This window comes from Vidua macroura, chromosome 5, assembly GCF_024509145.1.
Source record: "Vidua macroura isolate BioBank_ID:100142 chromosome 5, ASM2450914v1, whole genome shotgun sequence".
NCBI classification, from domain to species: domain Eukaryota; kingdom Metazoa; phylum Chordata; class Aves; order Passeriformes; family Viduidae; genus Vidua; species Vidua macroura.
In genome coordinates, this window is record NC_071575.1 from 4194858 (window position 1) to 4207464 (window position 12607).

General features: G+C 45.5%; 2 protein-coding genes and 1 long non-coding RNA gene across 5 annotated transcripts in view; 1 reads left to right on the top strand and 2 right to left on the bottom strand.

Moving 5' to 3' along the window:
• Positions 1 to 12607, bottom strand: part of CACNA1C (calcium voltage-gated channel subunit alpha1 C) — a 455730-nt gene that overhangs the window by 432809 nt on the left and 10314 nt on the right. The window lies entirely within an intron of this gene.
• Positions 5347 to 11130, bottom strand: LOC128807785 (uncharacterized). Its single transcript, XR_008437272.1, has 2 exons — positions 8697 to 11130; positions 5347 to 5507 (listed from the first exon to the last, which is right to left on the bottom strand). It is a non-coding gene; the product is annotated as an uncharacterized LOC128807785 (long non-coding RNA).
• The window catches only part of DCP1B (decapping mRNA 1B), a 39140-nt gene continuing 37826 nt past the window's right edge, over positions 11294 to 12607 (top strand). Inside the window, exon 1 of one of the 2 annotated variants that reach the window (XM_053978345.1) lies at positions 11294 to 11432. In XM_053978345.1, coding sequence (XP_053834320.1) covers positions 11298 to 11432 — 135 coding nt within the window. In that variant the 5' untranslated portion in view covers positions 11294 to 11297. Of the gene's footprint in view, positions 11433 to 12019; positions 12149 to 12607 lie in introns of those variants that run through there. The other variant, XM_053978346.1, reaches the window with a different exon arrangement.

The window sequence follows — 12607 nt, forward strand, 5'->3', positions numbered from 1 at the left end:
GGAACTCCCATCCCAGATCAAGAACATGAAGATGGAAGGCCAGTGCCAAAGCTCAGATATAGCTGGAAAAATGCAGAGATTAAAGGGCAGAAGGGCTTCTGTAAGTACATTGGCAGCAAAGGGAAGGCTGGGAAGGATATGGCCCCACTGCTCAGCCTGGCAGGAAAAGCAGTGAAAAAGGACATGGATAAGGCTCAGGTGCTCCATGACTGGTTTGCCTTACATACTTTTCTGGTTTTTACTTCTGGTTTTGGTGAGGGGAGGGGTTGCTTGGGGTTTTTTGGGGGAAGGGGTTTAGTTCCTGGTAAGGTTTGTCTTTGGGCCTTCAGAGTCTCCAAGCCCCAGGTCAGTCTCTGGGGAGTGGTGCACATAAGCCAGTGGGACGTACCCAGATCCTTGGAACAACACGAGCTGCATCTGAAGGGCTGCAGAAAGGTGGCCAATGTCACTGTAAAGTTGTCCTCTCGTTTTTGAAAGGCCGCAACTGTCAGGTGAGGCTTTTGATGAACAGCAAGACAAACACCATATCCATCTCCGAGAAGGAGGAGCCAGGGAGCTCCTCCTGGAGGGCAGTCAACCTAACTTCAGAAAGATCATGGAGTAAATTATCTTAAAGCCATATCCAAGCAGACAAAGGATAAAAAGGAACAGCCAGCTTGGAATTACCAAAGGCAGAGAATGCCACACACACCTGACTATTCCATGGCAAGATCACTGGCTCTGTGGGCAAGGGGAGGATAAATGGGTGATATTTACCTTGACTCTAGCAAGGCCTCCGACAGCTTCCCATACAACTTTGTAGCTCAGTTGCAGAGCTGTAGATTAGATATGGAAGAAAGATTAAAATTTCCCTGGACTGCCACAAATGCCAAACCCTGCACCTGGGATGGAATAATCCCACGCATCAGTAGAGGCGGGGAAGCAGCTTTGCAAAAGAGAGCCAGGTGTCCTGGTAGACATAAAGCTAAACACCAGCAAGTAGCACGCCTTGGCTGTGAAGGAGGCCAACCACATCCTGGACCCACTCACCAAAAATGTTGCCAGCAGGTCACAGGGGAGTCATTCTGAGAGCCCATGAATGGAATGCCCCATCTAGTTTTTGGCTGCTCAGTACAAGACACTGCAATAAGAACAAGTCCAGAGCCTCTAAGAGGCTGAGGCACACACTGAATGAGCACAGGCTGAGAGAACTGGGTTTGCTAAGCTTGAAGAAGAGACGACTAAGACAGACCTTTTTGCTGTCTTCAGGTGTTCAAGAGGAGGGTATTGAGCAGTTGGTGCCTGTCTCTTATCTGAGGTACGTAGCAAAAGGATGACAGGCAGCAGACAAGTCATAAAGGAGGAAATTCCAAGTAGACACAAAGAATTATTTTTTTTTATTATGAAGGTAATAAAACACTGGAATAAGTTGCCCAGAAATGCTGTGGAATCTCCATTCCCATTGCTATTACTTTAGTTTAAGTCAAAGATCTGTTAAGAAACACTTTTGCAGAAAAGGCAAATTTGGGATCTTTTTCTTGTTATTACTGTAGCAGGTGAAGTACAATATTCTCATTCACAGAACAAAGATCACATTCCTTAGTACCACAGGACAGCTCAAAATCAATGCAGCTACAAAACTAATGTGGTTATCATTCTCTTGTCATGTGAAAGGAAAAACCCACAAGTCAGGCAATCTTATTCACTTACACTGAATGAAAATGGAGTAATCACTGATGGAGTTAATGCAGATGAGAGGAAATCAAACTTCAGAGAAGCTTTACATCATTTCATTGCTTGAATTTTTTAGTGATAAGCAAAATTACCCTGCCTCTTCTTTGGGCCTGTGGGTTTTTTTGCATACAATCATACATACATATACTACCTAAAGCTCAGACAAAACATCTTGATTTATATAATTTTTGAAAACTCCCTCTATATCCTAAACCACATTTCAAACCACTGTGTCTATGGACATACTTTTATGATAAGTACGACTTTTAGGATAAAATGGAACTGCTATTTGTCAGCTGGAGTTAATGATACTTAGACATTTGAAAATGTTAGACCACATCATCTCTCTTGGAACTGTACAAAGGGCTTCTATGTCTTGTGGCAACTGTTGCCAAGTAGTAGGGAAAACAGAGATGCTTTCTAGCAGGCTTTTATCATTTCATAAATGCTTCCTCAATCATTACAACATTTTTCTTGATGGTCAGTCAACTTCTCCTACAATTGTTAAGTCTACATCTCTTTCTTGCTTGAGAGAAAATGTCTGCTGGTCTGTATCCCTCAGAAACCCCTCAGAGACAAAGAGACAGAAAATCTATGTGATGCTGTATCTGCTTTCCAATTGCTCAGTGCTGCATGAGGGGAGACTCTCCATAGGTTCTGTTCTGTAGGAGCAGCCACTTCCAACTAGGTCACGTCACAACCAGCAATTAAAGTGACCTAAAAAATGCTCATGGCATTATTTACCCATCCCTGTGCTCAGCATTTCCTTCCATCAAAACACTCCTGGTTTTGATGGAAAGAAACACTCTATTTCCAGTTGCATTATCTACCTGAATTTTCCTTCCTCCAGACCCACACAAGTCTGTCCTCTCCATTTAATTTTGTTCCTAGCAGGTGTCCCATTCTGGTGGCAAACCTCCATCAGTTTTGCTTGCATACCAATCCTGCCTTCCCAATCACACATTGTTCCACCTCAGCCCTGCCTCCTGTAGTCCATCCCAAGCTTCCTGGTCCTTCTGTCCCCTCGTGACACCAGCTGTGATTCGTGCATCCCACCTGCCCAGTCTGGATGTTGCTGTATTGCACCAACAATGACACAACACTCTCAGGAGTTTTTTCTTCCAATCCTTGCCTCCCCTTTAGGGTCATGCTGAACAACACCTTCAGATTCCCCTTTCAACCTGAACCCTGCAATTCTGAGAGCACCACGAAATGCTGTTATCAGCTGAACTTTTAATAACAGAACTCCCTCAGAAGCCGTGTAAAACAGCTGCAGAAGGATCTTTCCTTAAAGATGAGTACCAAGTCAAAAGTAAATAACAAAACCCCCAACAAAAATGAACCTGATTTAGTCTTACACACTCTTGGTAGGTTTACTAGTGCTTCGATGACACAGCAATTTCACTGTAGATAAGAAAGCAAGCTCAGCTCAATAATATAAGATGAATTTAGGATGATAATAAAATTAACAGATTTGGGCAAACCAGCATGAAAAGTAAGAGGGGGAAAAATAAGAAACCCTGTCCTGTTACTCCTTATGGAAGCTTTCCTTTGAAAAATCCATGCAGTTCATGTTTCTGTCAGGCGAGGTAATATGCCTGTAAATTTAATCTGACAGAAGAAGCAGCACAGCATCAGCAGAAAATGACAAAATCAGATTGTAAGAGAAGGACAGCCAAATGCCTTCACAGCTCTCAGAATCCACTGAGGGAAACAAATTCACACAACTGTAATAAACCTGGACTCAGACACTCACTGGAGGTTTGTGGTGCTAATACCTTTAGTTTCCACTTCAAAATCTCATTCAAAAGTGCTTAAATCTTGCATTGGCTGCCTGATGGAAGGTGCCTTTGCCTAAATCCAACCCTTCTAAAAACCAGGGATAGACTGCATTTATTGTTTCCAAGGGCAACACTTCAAATGTTACCAAGTTTTGTTTTCTGGTTCAGTTACACAAATTTGAACTCCTTTTTCTACACAGGCCTTTCTTCTCATTATCACAGATCCTAAAGCAACACAAATAAAGCCCAAAATGCAGGTTTAAAATAAAAATGAAATATTTTTACTCTTCCGGAAGCTGCAAGTAATTGCATTTAAAACACAGAGGTAATTGTGGATCCTTATTGCAACATGCTGCATAACAAAGGGGAAAAAAAGTCAATTTTCAGTTTGATAGGAAGCTTACTTTAAAACAAATATTTTCTTCATATTTTCTAGTGAAATAAAGCCAGTAACATATAAAAATGATCACTTAAGGTGTTGTGCCAAAATCAGCTGTTAAAGGTTAGGAGATCTTACCCTAAAAGACACTTAAAATAGCTTTTAAGTCGAATTGTAATTACAGAAGGTGTATTTATGAGAGCCTGCAGCAGCTCTGCCCACCTGGAGGAGCAGAGCTGAAATAGCCACTAGTAGCACAAGAATTTCCCCACAGCAATATCCATGGGCAGCTATCAAAAATACAAAAGCATTGGGGGAATATTTAAGACAGAAATATCACTTTATTTGCTTGATTTCTTTAACTTTGTGGATCCTTCCTTATACTTATCTGCTCTCTGAAATTCAGTATTGCCGCAACACTCTTCATTCATTTATATCTAAAGCTATGAAATGCTGTATCAGTCTTTAACAAACACCAGCATTCTTCATTTCAAAAAACAAACAAGCCAACAAAACCCAAGAGGATACTTCTGCCAGTTGAGAAAGGAAATAATGCAAATTCTCTTAATAAAGTAACACTGTAACAGCTAAAAGCATAAAGTTATTCAGACTTTCTACTTCCTCAATGAGCTCGAACAAAAGCTGATGGGAATGTTCAGAACTCACAAAAAGATATTTTGGCACCACAGGCACAGCTTCCCAGCACTGTGGATTTCTCTGCAGCAGCAGCAGTGGCTCTGTGATGACTCCATTCTCTTCACAGGGCAAGAGCTGCTCTGCCAGGTGACACATAAAAATAAGACCCTGACTTAGTATAATTATCTAATGAAACTTTCCATACTAGGAATTAATTAAACAGGGGCATCTTCTCTGTAAGTGGTTGGAAAATACCTATTTTTAGAGCAACAGGTGTTTGATTCTGCCAAATTAAATGGTGATTACCAGGGAGATGTGGTTGGAAAGGCATTATCTTAGGGAAGATATAATTGCTACTGTACCTTATTAACCTATGGGAAATAGCAGGACTGCCTGATCCTCTTCAATATTTTGGTGGCTTGTCTAGCCAATCAACTGAGCAAAGAATGAAACTGATGGCTCCAAACAGTTTATGTCAGTTTATCAGGACAGCAATAAGGTAATGGCTATCAATAATATTTTATTGAACTTTAGCACAGACAGTTGTGGTAACAAAATCACAGAAAAAAACCACATGCTGGCTCCAAATGGTTGCCTTCTCAGGATAAAATCTAGTGTTAAATTTTAACTTTAATTAAAGTAGCATGGGGGTGGAAGTAAAGGAATTTGCAAAGTTAAACCTTATGAGAAATGTTACTGCAGTTAGTGAATTCTGCTACATTAAATAAATAAAGAAGGAGGAAAAAGCCTTCTGTAAGTTTTGACAGTATTTTTTCTTTGCTCTAGCAGGGAAATCAACAATATATGTTTGGAATATTATCAGCATTAGAGACAGACTGGAGGATGAAATCTAGAATTTTATTAAGAGATCTGACAGAATCATACTTACAAACATATAGCTATAGAAGTCAGGCAAATTTTGGTGATAAAGGCAACACAACCAGGAAAAATATTCCACACACCTTCTTTAGGTTTATCATATTCTCATTTCTGCTTATCTAAAGACAAGACAGTGAAATCATATAGTCACTTAAAGCATTGAAAATCTAACACTGATAAAAGTTTTTACTGATTAAATGTACACAAGGAAGATGTTTTTTTATTTTCCTGAATGACACTAGAATTCAATGCAATTATATTGGTATATACTCTCCCTTCTGCCTCCTGAAATAAGCCTTTTCCTTGTGTTAAATTTGTTTTTGCAGCTCAGATTATGCCCTCTGAAAAGTAACTGAAAGTAAATCAAAAAGAATTCTTCACAATTATAATATGTACATAGGAAGTCAGAAAGGAAAAAATGTAGCTCTACTAATGATGGCAGGTAGCTTCCCTCTAGCTCTCCCCAAGCTAAGCCACTGGCAGAAACTGGGCCCATAAAAAGGTAAAGCTCAGTACCTTCCAAATAAATGCATAGCAAAAGAAGTAAAGAGTTATATTTTTGCAAAGTGATTACGATAGTAAGTCAGTCAAAGAAAAAAATAAAAGTCCTTTGGTAAAAACCCAGGCTCTTACATGCAGGAAAAATGTAATCTTCAAAATCACAGTAAATTGTAGTTAATTATTTCGTACACAATATGTGTAATATCAGAATTCCAAATCCAACAATGCTGAAGAACACTATCCCATTCCTGTGTGGACTAACACTGCAGAAAATCTCAAAACAGTCTCATAAACTTCACCAGAGAGCCACACTGCAGACAAGCACGTGCCTGCTAAGAACCTAATGTGCTGGGGTTTATCTGGGGGCAGGAGGGGTGCTGTTTGGAATTGGAATGAAAGCAGCCAGATTTAGTTTTAGTGCAGAGAGAGAGTATTTTAATAACAGCAACAGATGAAACCGTAATAGTCTGATCCTATCCTCAAGAAGGAACCTTCAGCAAGTAATAAATTACTAACAAAAAGACTAAAATTGTTTTAACCATTAGGGCTGGAATTAAGAAGTGGCCTCAGAGCACAACTGAAAATTTCAAATTTTGAGCATGAAGAAAGTGTTCCAGTGCAAAGCTACTGAGAGCCTTAATAAATGTGGGCTGAAAAGAGCACATATTTCAAGTTATTTGTGCCTGGGAAGGGATGCAGCCAGACTCCAGCACAATCCCAGGGCACTGGTTGCCAAAGGGGAAGAGGGGCTGAAAAACCCACATGTTTCAGTTGTGCCTGGGAAGGGATGCAGCCAGACTCCAGCACAATCCCAGGGCACTGGTTGCCAAAGGGGAAGAGGGGCTGAAAACCCCACATATTTCAGTTGTGCCTGGGAAGGGATGCAGCTAGACTCCAGCACAAAGCACAGGGCACTGGTTGCCAAAGAGGGAGACCTACCATGCTGCAGCACTGAAGGCACATGCCCAGGAATATGTGGAGCATGGGTAATCAAGCCTTGCTGGATCGTTCTGGCTCCACCAGAGCAACCTGCTGCTCGCAGGAAAGCAGCATGCTGGAAGGCATCACACAAATGCATTTAAGTGGCCTTGGATGAGTAAGAGGAACTTAGGAGTGCTGCCTCAGCACTCTCTCCTCTAGCAGGGGCAGCAGTGGTGCCACCAGTCAGGGTGAGAAGAAAACTGTGGCAGCCTTTGGGAAGGAATAAAAAGGAAAAGGCAACTACCATGCAATAACAGCTCCAAAGGGGCTGGAGAAGGGGAAGTGAGGCAAAGGAGGTGCTCAGCACTACACTGGCTCAAGTGATTTCTGCTGTTTATCAGAAAAGGTGCAGCTCAGAGGAAGGAGCGAGTGTGGGCAGGTAGGCAGGCAGCCAGGGGAGGCTGTGAGCTCAGCAGGGCTGTGAACACTTGTTTCTCACACAGTTCATTTCCCCCATCTGTCTGGTTCACACTGAGGCCACGCACACACCTGTGCCAGGCCAGAACCAAGGTGCCAGAAGGGCAGGACTGAATGCCTGGGACCTGGGGCAGGGCTTGCACGTGCTCAGCAGTGCCCCCCAAATAAATCCACGCTCAGTGCCAATAATTTGCTGGAGGAAGCATGCCTGAATCTTTAAAAGTGTCACAGATCCTTGAATGTGAAGGTTTAATAACTGCTTGAACAACCCTCATGAAAAGGTTTGGCATAACCATCTCCACATTTGTTATTAAAGGAGACCTTCAAAATGTCATGCTGCATGGATTTTGCCTTAAATTGGCCTGAGTATTACCTACAAAAAATCCTTTTCTTGCCATATCAAAAGCAAGATGTGGTTTGGGTTTTTTATGAAAACAGTATTCAGGTAGGTAGGAGACAAAAAAGTTACATTCTAATTATATACTTCATGAAATTATGACATTTTGAAAGCCAGAAAATTACTTTGTTTCATAAACAAAATTACAGCAAAATCATTCAGACTCAATTTTACAGTTGTCATGAACTACAGGATTACTGACTGTAAGAAAAAGAACCATAGTTTAAGTAATCGATGTTTTTAAGCTGTGACATTTTTGCTAAAACATCCTTAAGTTTTTAGAGAATTCACAGTGTTTCTCTTCTTAACAGAGCCTTGTTTCATTGGAAAATTTTTAGTCTGCTATCAAGTGATCCCATAAAGCAGGGCAGAACTAATGGCTTCATTAAGTATATTTACTTCAGGCTAAATGGAAGGAGCAATTATATTCCACTTATGCAGGAAAACAGCTGGAACCTACTGAAGGTACCTCAGAGTGTAACAGAAATTATAAAAAGGCCTGATCAGAAGCCTGACAGGTTCACTGACTCAAAACACAATGTTAGGGAACTGCCTGTCCAGCTGTGTGAGGAAGGGGCACGGGGACCTGGGAGGGAGGTGGTAAAAAGCAGTGACAAACAGAAACACACAGCCAAAATATCAGACAGTCTGCTTCAAGAGATTTGAAGGGGAAAAACAAACAAATAAACAAACAAAAAAAAGTAGCAGGGCATCTTTAAGTATTATTGTTAGAGGCAGGAAAAGCATCTGTAAAGGAAAAGTCAAGGAGTGAGACTCCAAGAGTTTTACACTTCTAAGCTTCTAAGCCTTGCTGACAAGTTTGGACTTTGTGTAAGCAGGAGAATTGCCAAAGAATTGAAGATGATGGTAAAGAGAAGCCCCCAGCACATGAGGAGGAATGTGCTTAAGGGTGCCTGAAAACTGTGAATTGAGAACTATTTAATCAGCAAAAAAGAAACTAATACACATCTTTTAATTATTTAAGCAAAAGCTGACTTATCTTTCTACTTACTACTTTTTCTTTTTTTTTCTTTTTTTTTTCTTTTTGTCTCTCTACTCTGGGTCATGTCCAGACCAAGGACAGCAGTTTTCCTTGTCCACCATGAGCACATGTATCTTCCTTGCTGTTACAGGATCTGTAGGTCAGCCAGAGCTCTGCAGTGGAACTGCTTAGAGCCATTTTCCTACCACAAGCATCACAAAAAAACCACAGAATTCTAAACTCTAAAGCTGTATTTCATCACAGCCCCAAATGAAACAAGGTGGCTTTAGACAAGGAGGAAATGAGAGTGAGACAGATTATAACCAGAGTATGTTCAGATGTTTCCTCTCCTCATAGATGCTTGCAGAGCAGGCTGTAGGTCCTTATTCTTAGTGATGTCATTTTTGGTGACCTTCTGGGATACAATAAAACTCTCCTAAGTCCCAAAAACCAGCCTTTCTTTCTGTCTTTTTTGACTACGTGGCCACTCCTAACTCCACTCAAGACACTCACTGTCCATACATTTAATTTTATGAATTCCCAGCTTGCTGTCTCTCAATTCTCTCCTATCCTCACTTCACACAATGGGAGTCTTTTACCTGGGTTTGCCCATGTGCTCTTGGAACAGATGCTACTGCTCGCTCTATCCCACCGGCTCCCACCGGCCTGGAGCAAGAAGAAGGGAAGAAAACACAACAGCAGACCTCATCTCCTCTGTCCTTTCGAAAATGTTGTGTCAGGAATATTGCAAACAATTAAGACAGCATCCACTACCACCACCTTGGTTCTTCCAGGGCATCCTGTTCTCTGGAAGTAAAATATATCACCCTACTGCTTCTGTACAGGGAAGGTGGTGACTGCCTCCAGAATGGCTACATCAGTCTGAGGTCATGAAGTAAAAAGAATTTGCTCTTGCAGAGGGTTCAGGCAGGAGGGTTAAGCAAATCTTTTCCATGGAAGTATGTACTGAGCTTATCTGCGTGCCTCATAAAGCTCATGTATTTGCTGTAAACTGTCGGTACCAACAGATTAGTAATAAACATGTGTGTCTGATGGGAAAAGGTGGCAACTGAATCCTTGGTCTTGTCCATCTGTTGCTCGCTGTTGGTATAACTCCACATTATAGCATGCTTGTTTAGGTCTCAGCTGCTTGTCGCATATACGAGTGTGTATATATATATATATGTATGTATATATATATATATATATATATATATGCATATGTTTGTGTGTATATTTATGCACACGAGGGCTGTGTGATGGTTTAGCTTGCTCCCTTCGGCTGGGTGCAGGGGTGGGTGAGGGTGCGCCAGCAAACACGGGCTGGCTGTGCCCGGCGCTCCGAGCCCGCTGCTCTCCCTGGCCCGGGGGCTGGAGCCGGGCGGAGCCCCTCTCGGATCCCCGAGCCCCTCACGGATAGCTGAGCCCCTCATAGATCCCCGAGCCCCTCACGGATAGCTGAGCCCCTCATAGATCCCCGAGCCCCTCACGGATATCCGAGCCCCTCATGAATTCCTGAACCCCTCATGGACAGCCAAGCCCCTCACAGATCCCTGAGCCCGTCATGGATCCCTGAGCCCCTCACGGATCCCGGAGCGCCTCACGGATCCCTGAATCCCTCATGGATTCCTGAACCCCTCACGGATTCCTGAACCCCTCACGGATTCCTGAGCCACTCACGGATCCCTGAGCCCCTCACGAATCCCTGAACCCCTCACGGATCCCTGAACCCCTCACGGATCCCTGAACACCTCACGGATTCCTGAACCCCTCACGGATCCCCAAACCCCTCACAGATTTCGGAGCCCCTCACGGATCCCCGAACCCCTCACAGATCCCTGAGCCCCTCACGGATCCCTGAGCCCCTCACGGATCCCTGAGCCCCTCACGGAACCCCGAGCTCGCTGACACACACGGGCTTGACGCGCTCGGTCCCGCTCTCTGCAGGGACACCTGAGCACCCACACAGACTCAGAGCTGTTCGGCTCGGAAGGGACCTCTGGGGATCATCCCGTCCCGTGGCAGGGCCACCTGGAGCAGGTGGTACAGGAACGCCTCCAGGTGGCTTTGGAATGTCTCCGGAGAGACCCCATGGCCACCCTGGGCTGCTGTTCCAGTGCCCTGCCATCCTCAGTGTAAAGTTCTTCTACATGCTGAGGTGGAACTCTTCGGGTTTTAGTTTGTACCCGCCGCTCCTCGTCCTGTCGCTGGGCACTGCTGAAGTCTGGCACTTTCCCCTTGGCACCTGCTTTGGCGATATTTACATGTATTGATGAGATCCCTCTTAGCTTTATCTTTCCTACAGAAACCTGGAGCTGGACTAAACAAGCGCAGCTCCCGCACGTCCCCTCCTAAGGGGTGAGCCCAGCCGCGGCAGGAGCACCACAGCACTCCCAGGAGCGCAGGGAGGAGCTGGAGCCACGAGGCTCAGCCCGGCCCCCCCGCGTCGTGTGTGGGACCGCGGACACCCCAAGCGACCCCGCGCCTCTCCGTGCCAGCCCCGTCCCCGACCCGCCCCTCGCCACCGCCCGCCATCCTGAGCGGCCGGCGCTCGGCGCTCGATTGCGGCGGCTGCTCCCGGGGCGGCGCGGCTCGGCGGTGGATTGGCGGGGGCTGCGCGGCGGGCGCAAGATGGCGGCGGCGCTGGGCCGGGGGCTGGACATCAGCCTGGCGGCGCTGCGGCAGCACGACCCCTACATCAGCGGCATCGTGGACGTGGCCAGCCAGGTGGCGCTCTACACCTTCGGCCACCGCGCCAGCCAGTGGGTACGTGCGTGAGCCCGCCCCGCCCGCCGCGGCACGCCCCGCCCCGCAACGAGGTGTGAGGGTGGGGAAGCGGGAGGGGCCTGCCGGTGTTCCCCGCGCGTGTCCCCGGTGCGCCGCGTACAGCCCGCCTGGGCACGCCGGGGAGTGCCGGGGTGCCCGGGAATGGAGCTCTGGGAGGCTGAAGGGTGGAGGAGTTCCGCCACGTGCGGTGGAGGCTGGGGTTTAACCTGGAGCTGTGGGAGACAAGGGTTCAAGCTGGGGCTTAAACCAGCTGTGGGAGGCTGTGGCTTAATCTGGGGTTTAGTCTGAGGCCATGGAAGATCAGGGTTTAACCCAGGGCTGTGGAGGCTGGAGTTTATCCCCGGGCTGGTTTTTATGCCAAGGCCATGGAAGACTGGGGTTTAACCCAGGGCTGGTTTTTATGCCAAGGCCATGGAAGACTGGGGTTTAACCCAGGGCTGGTTTTTATGCCAAGGCCATGGAAGACTGGGGTTTAACCCAGGGCTGGTTTTTATGCCAAGGCCATGGAAGACTGGGGTTTAACCCAGGGCTGGTTTTCATCCCAAGGCCATGGAAGGTTGGGGTGTAACCCAGGGCTGGGGTTTAATTCAGGGCTCTGGGCCTCAGGCACTCCTCTGCCCTTCCAACACCTGTAACGTGACCCAAATGTGTGCAATTGGATGGAGTTACCAGTGCTAAAAGCATTGTTGTAAGAGGTACAAACCTAATTATCTTAGGGAAACTTTAGGTAATAGAACATTTAGGCTCTTGGCAGGTGGTTCTTGGCTTGCTGTAAGGGTGAGACTCGGGGCCTGTGTTTGAAGAACCTGCCCAATCTGCCTTTTGTGTTGGTTTTCCCCCATTTCTGTGCCAAACCACACCCTGGAGGGCAGGTGCCCTTTGAAAACTCCTCTCTCTGCCTCTTGGCTGTGTGTTGTGCTCAGGTGTGGCCTAGAATTAACCCAGTACAATATTTAGTGCCATGTTGGTGTGCCTTGAGCCTTTCCATATCTTACCTGGGTCAGCTGCGTGGTGCCCTGTGCTAGCTCCAGCCTCTCACCACCAACCCATGAAATTTGGTTTAGTAACTTTTTCCTGGCTTGGGTGAGAGAGGTGTAACTGATGGTACTGGTAAAACAGAGAAAAGGGAGCTCACTGATGGCAACCAAAACACT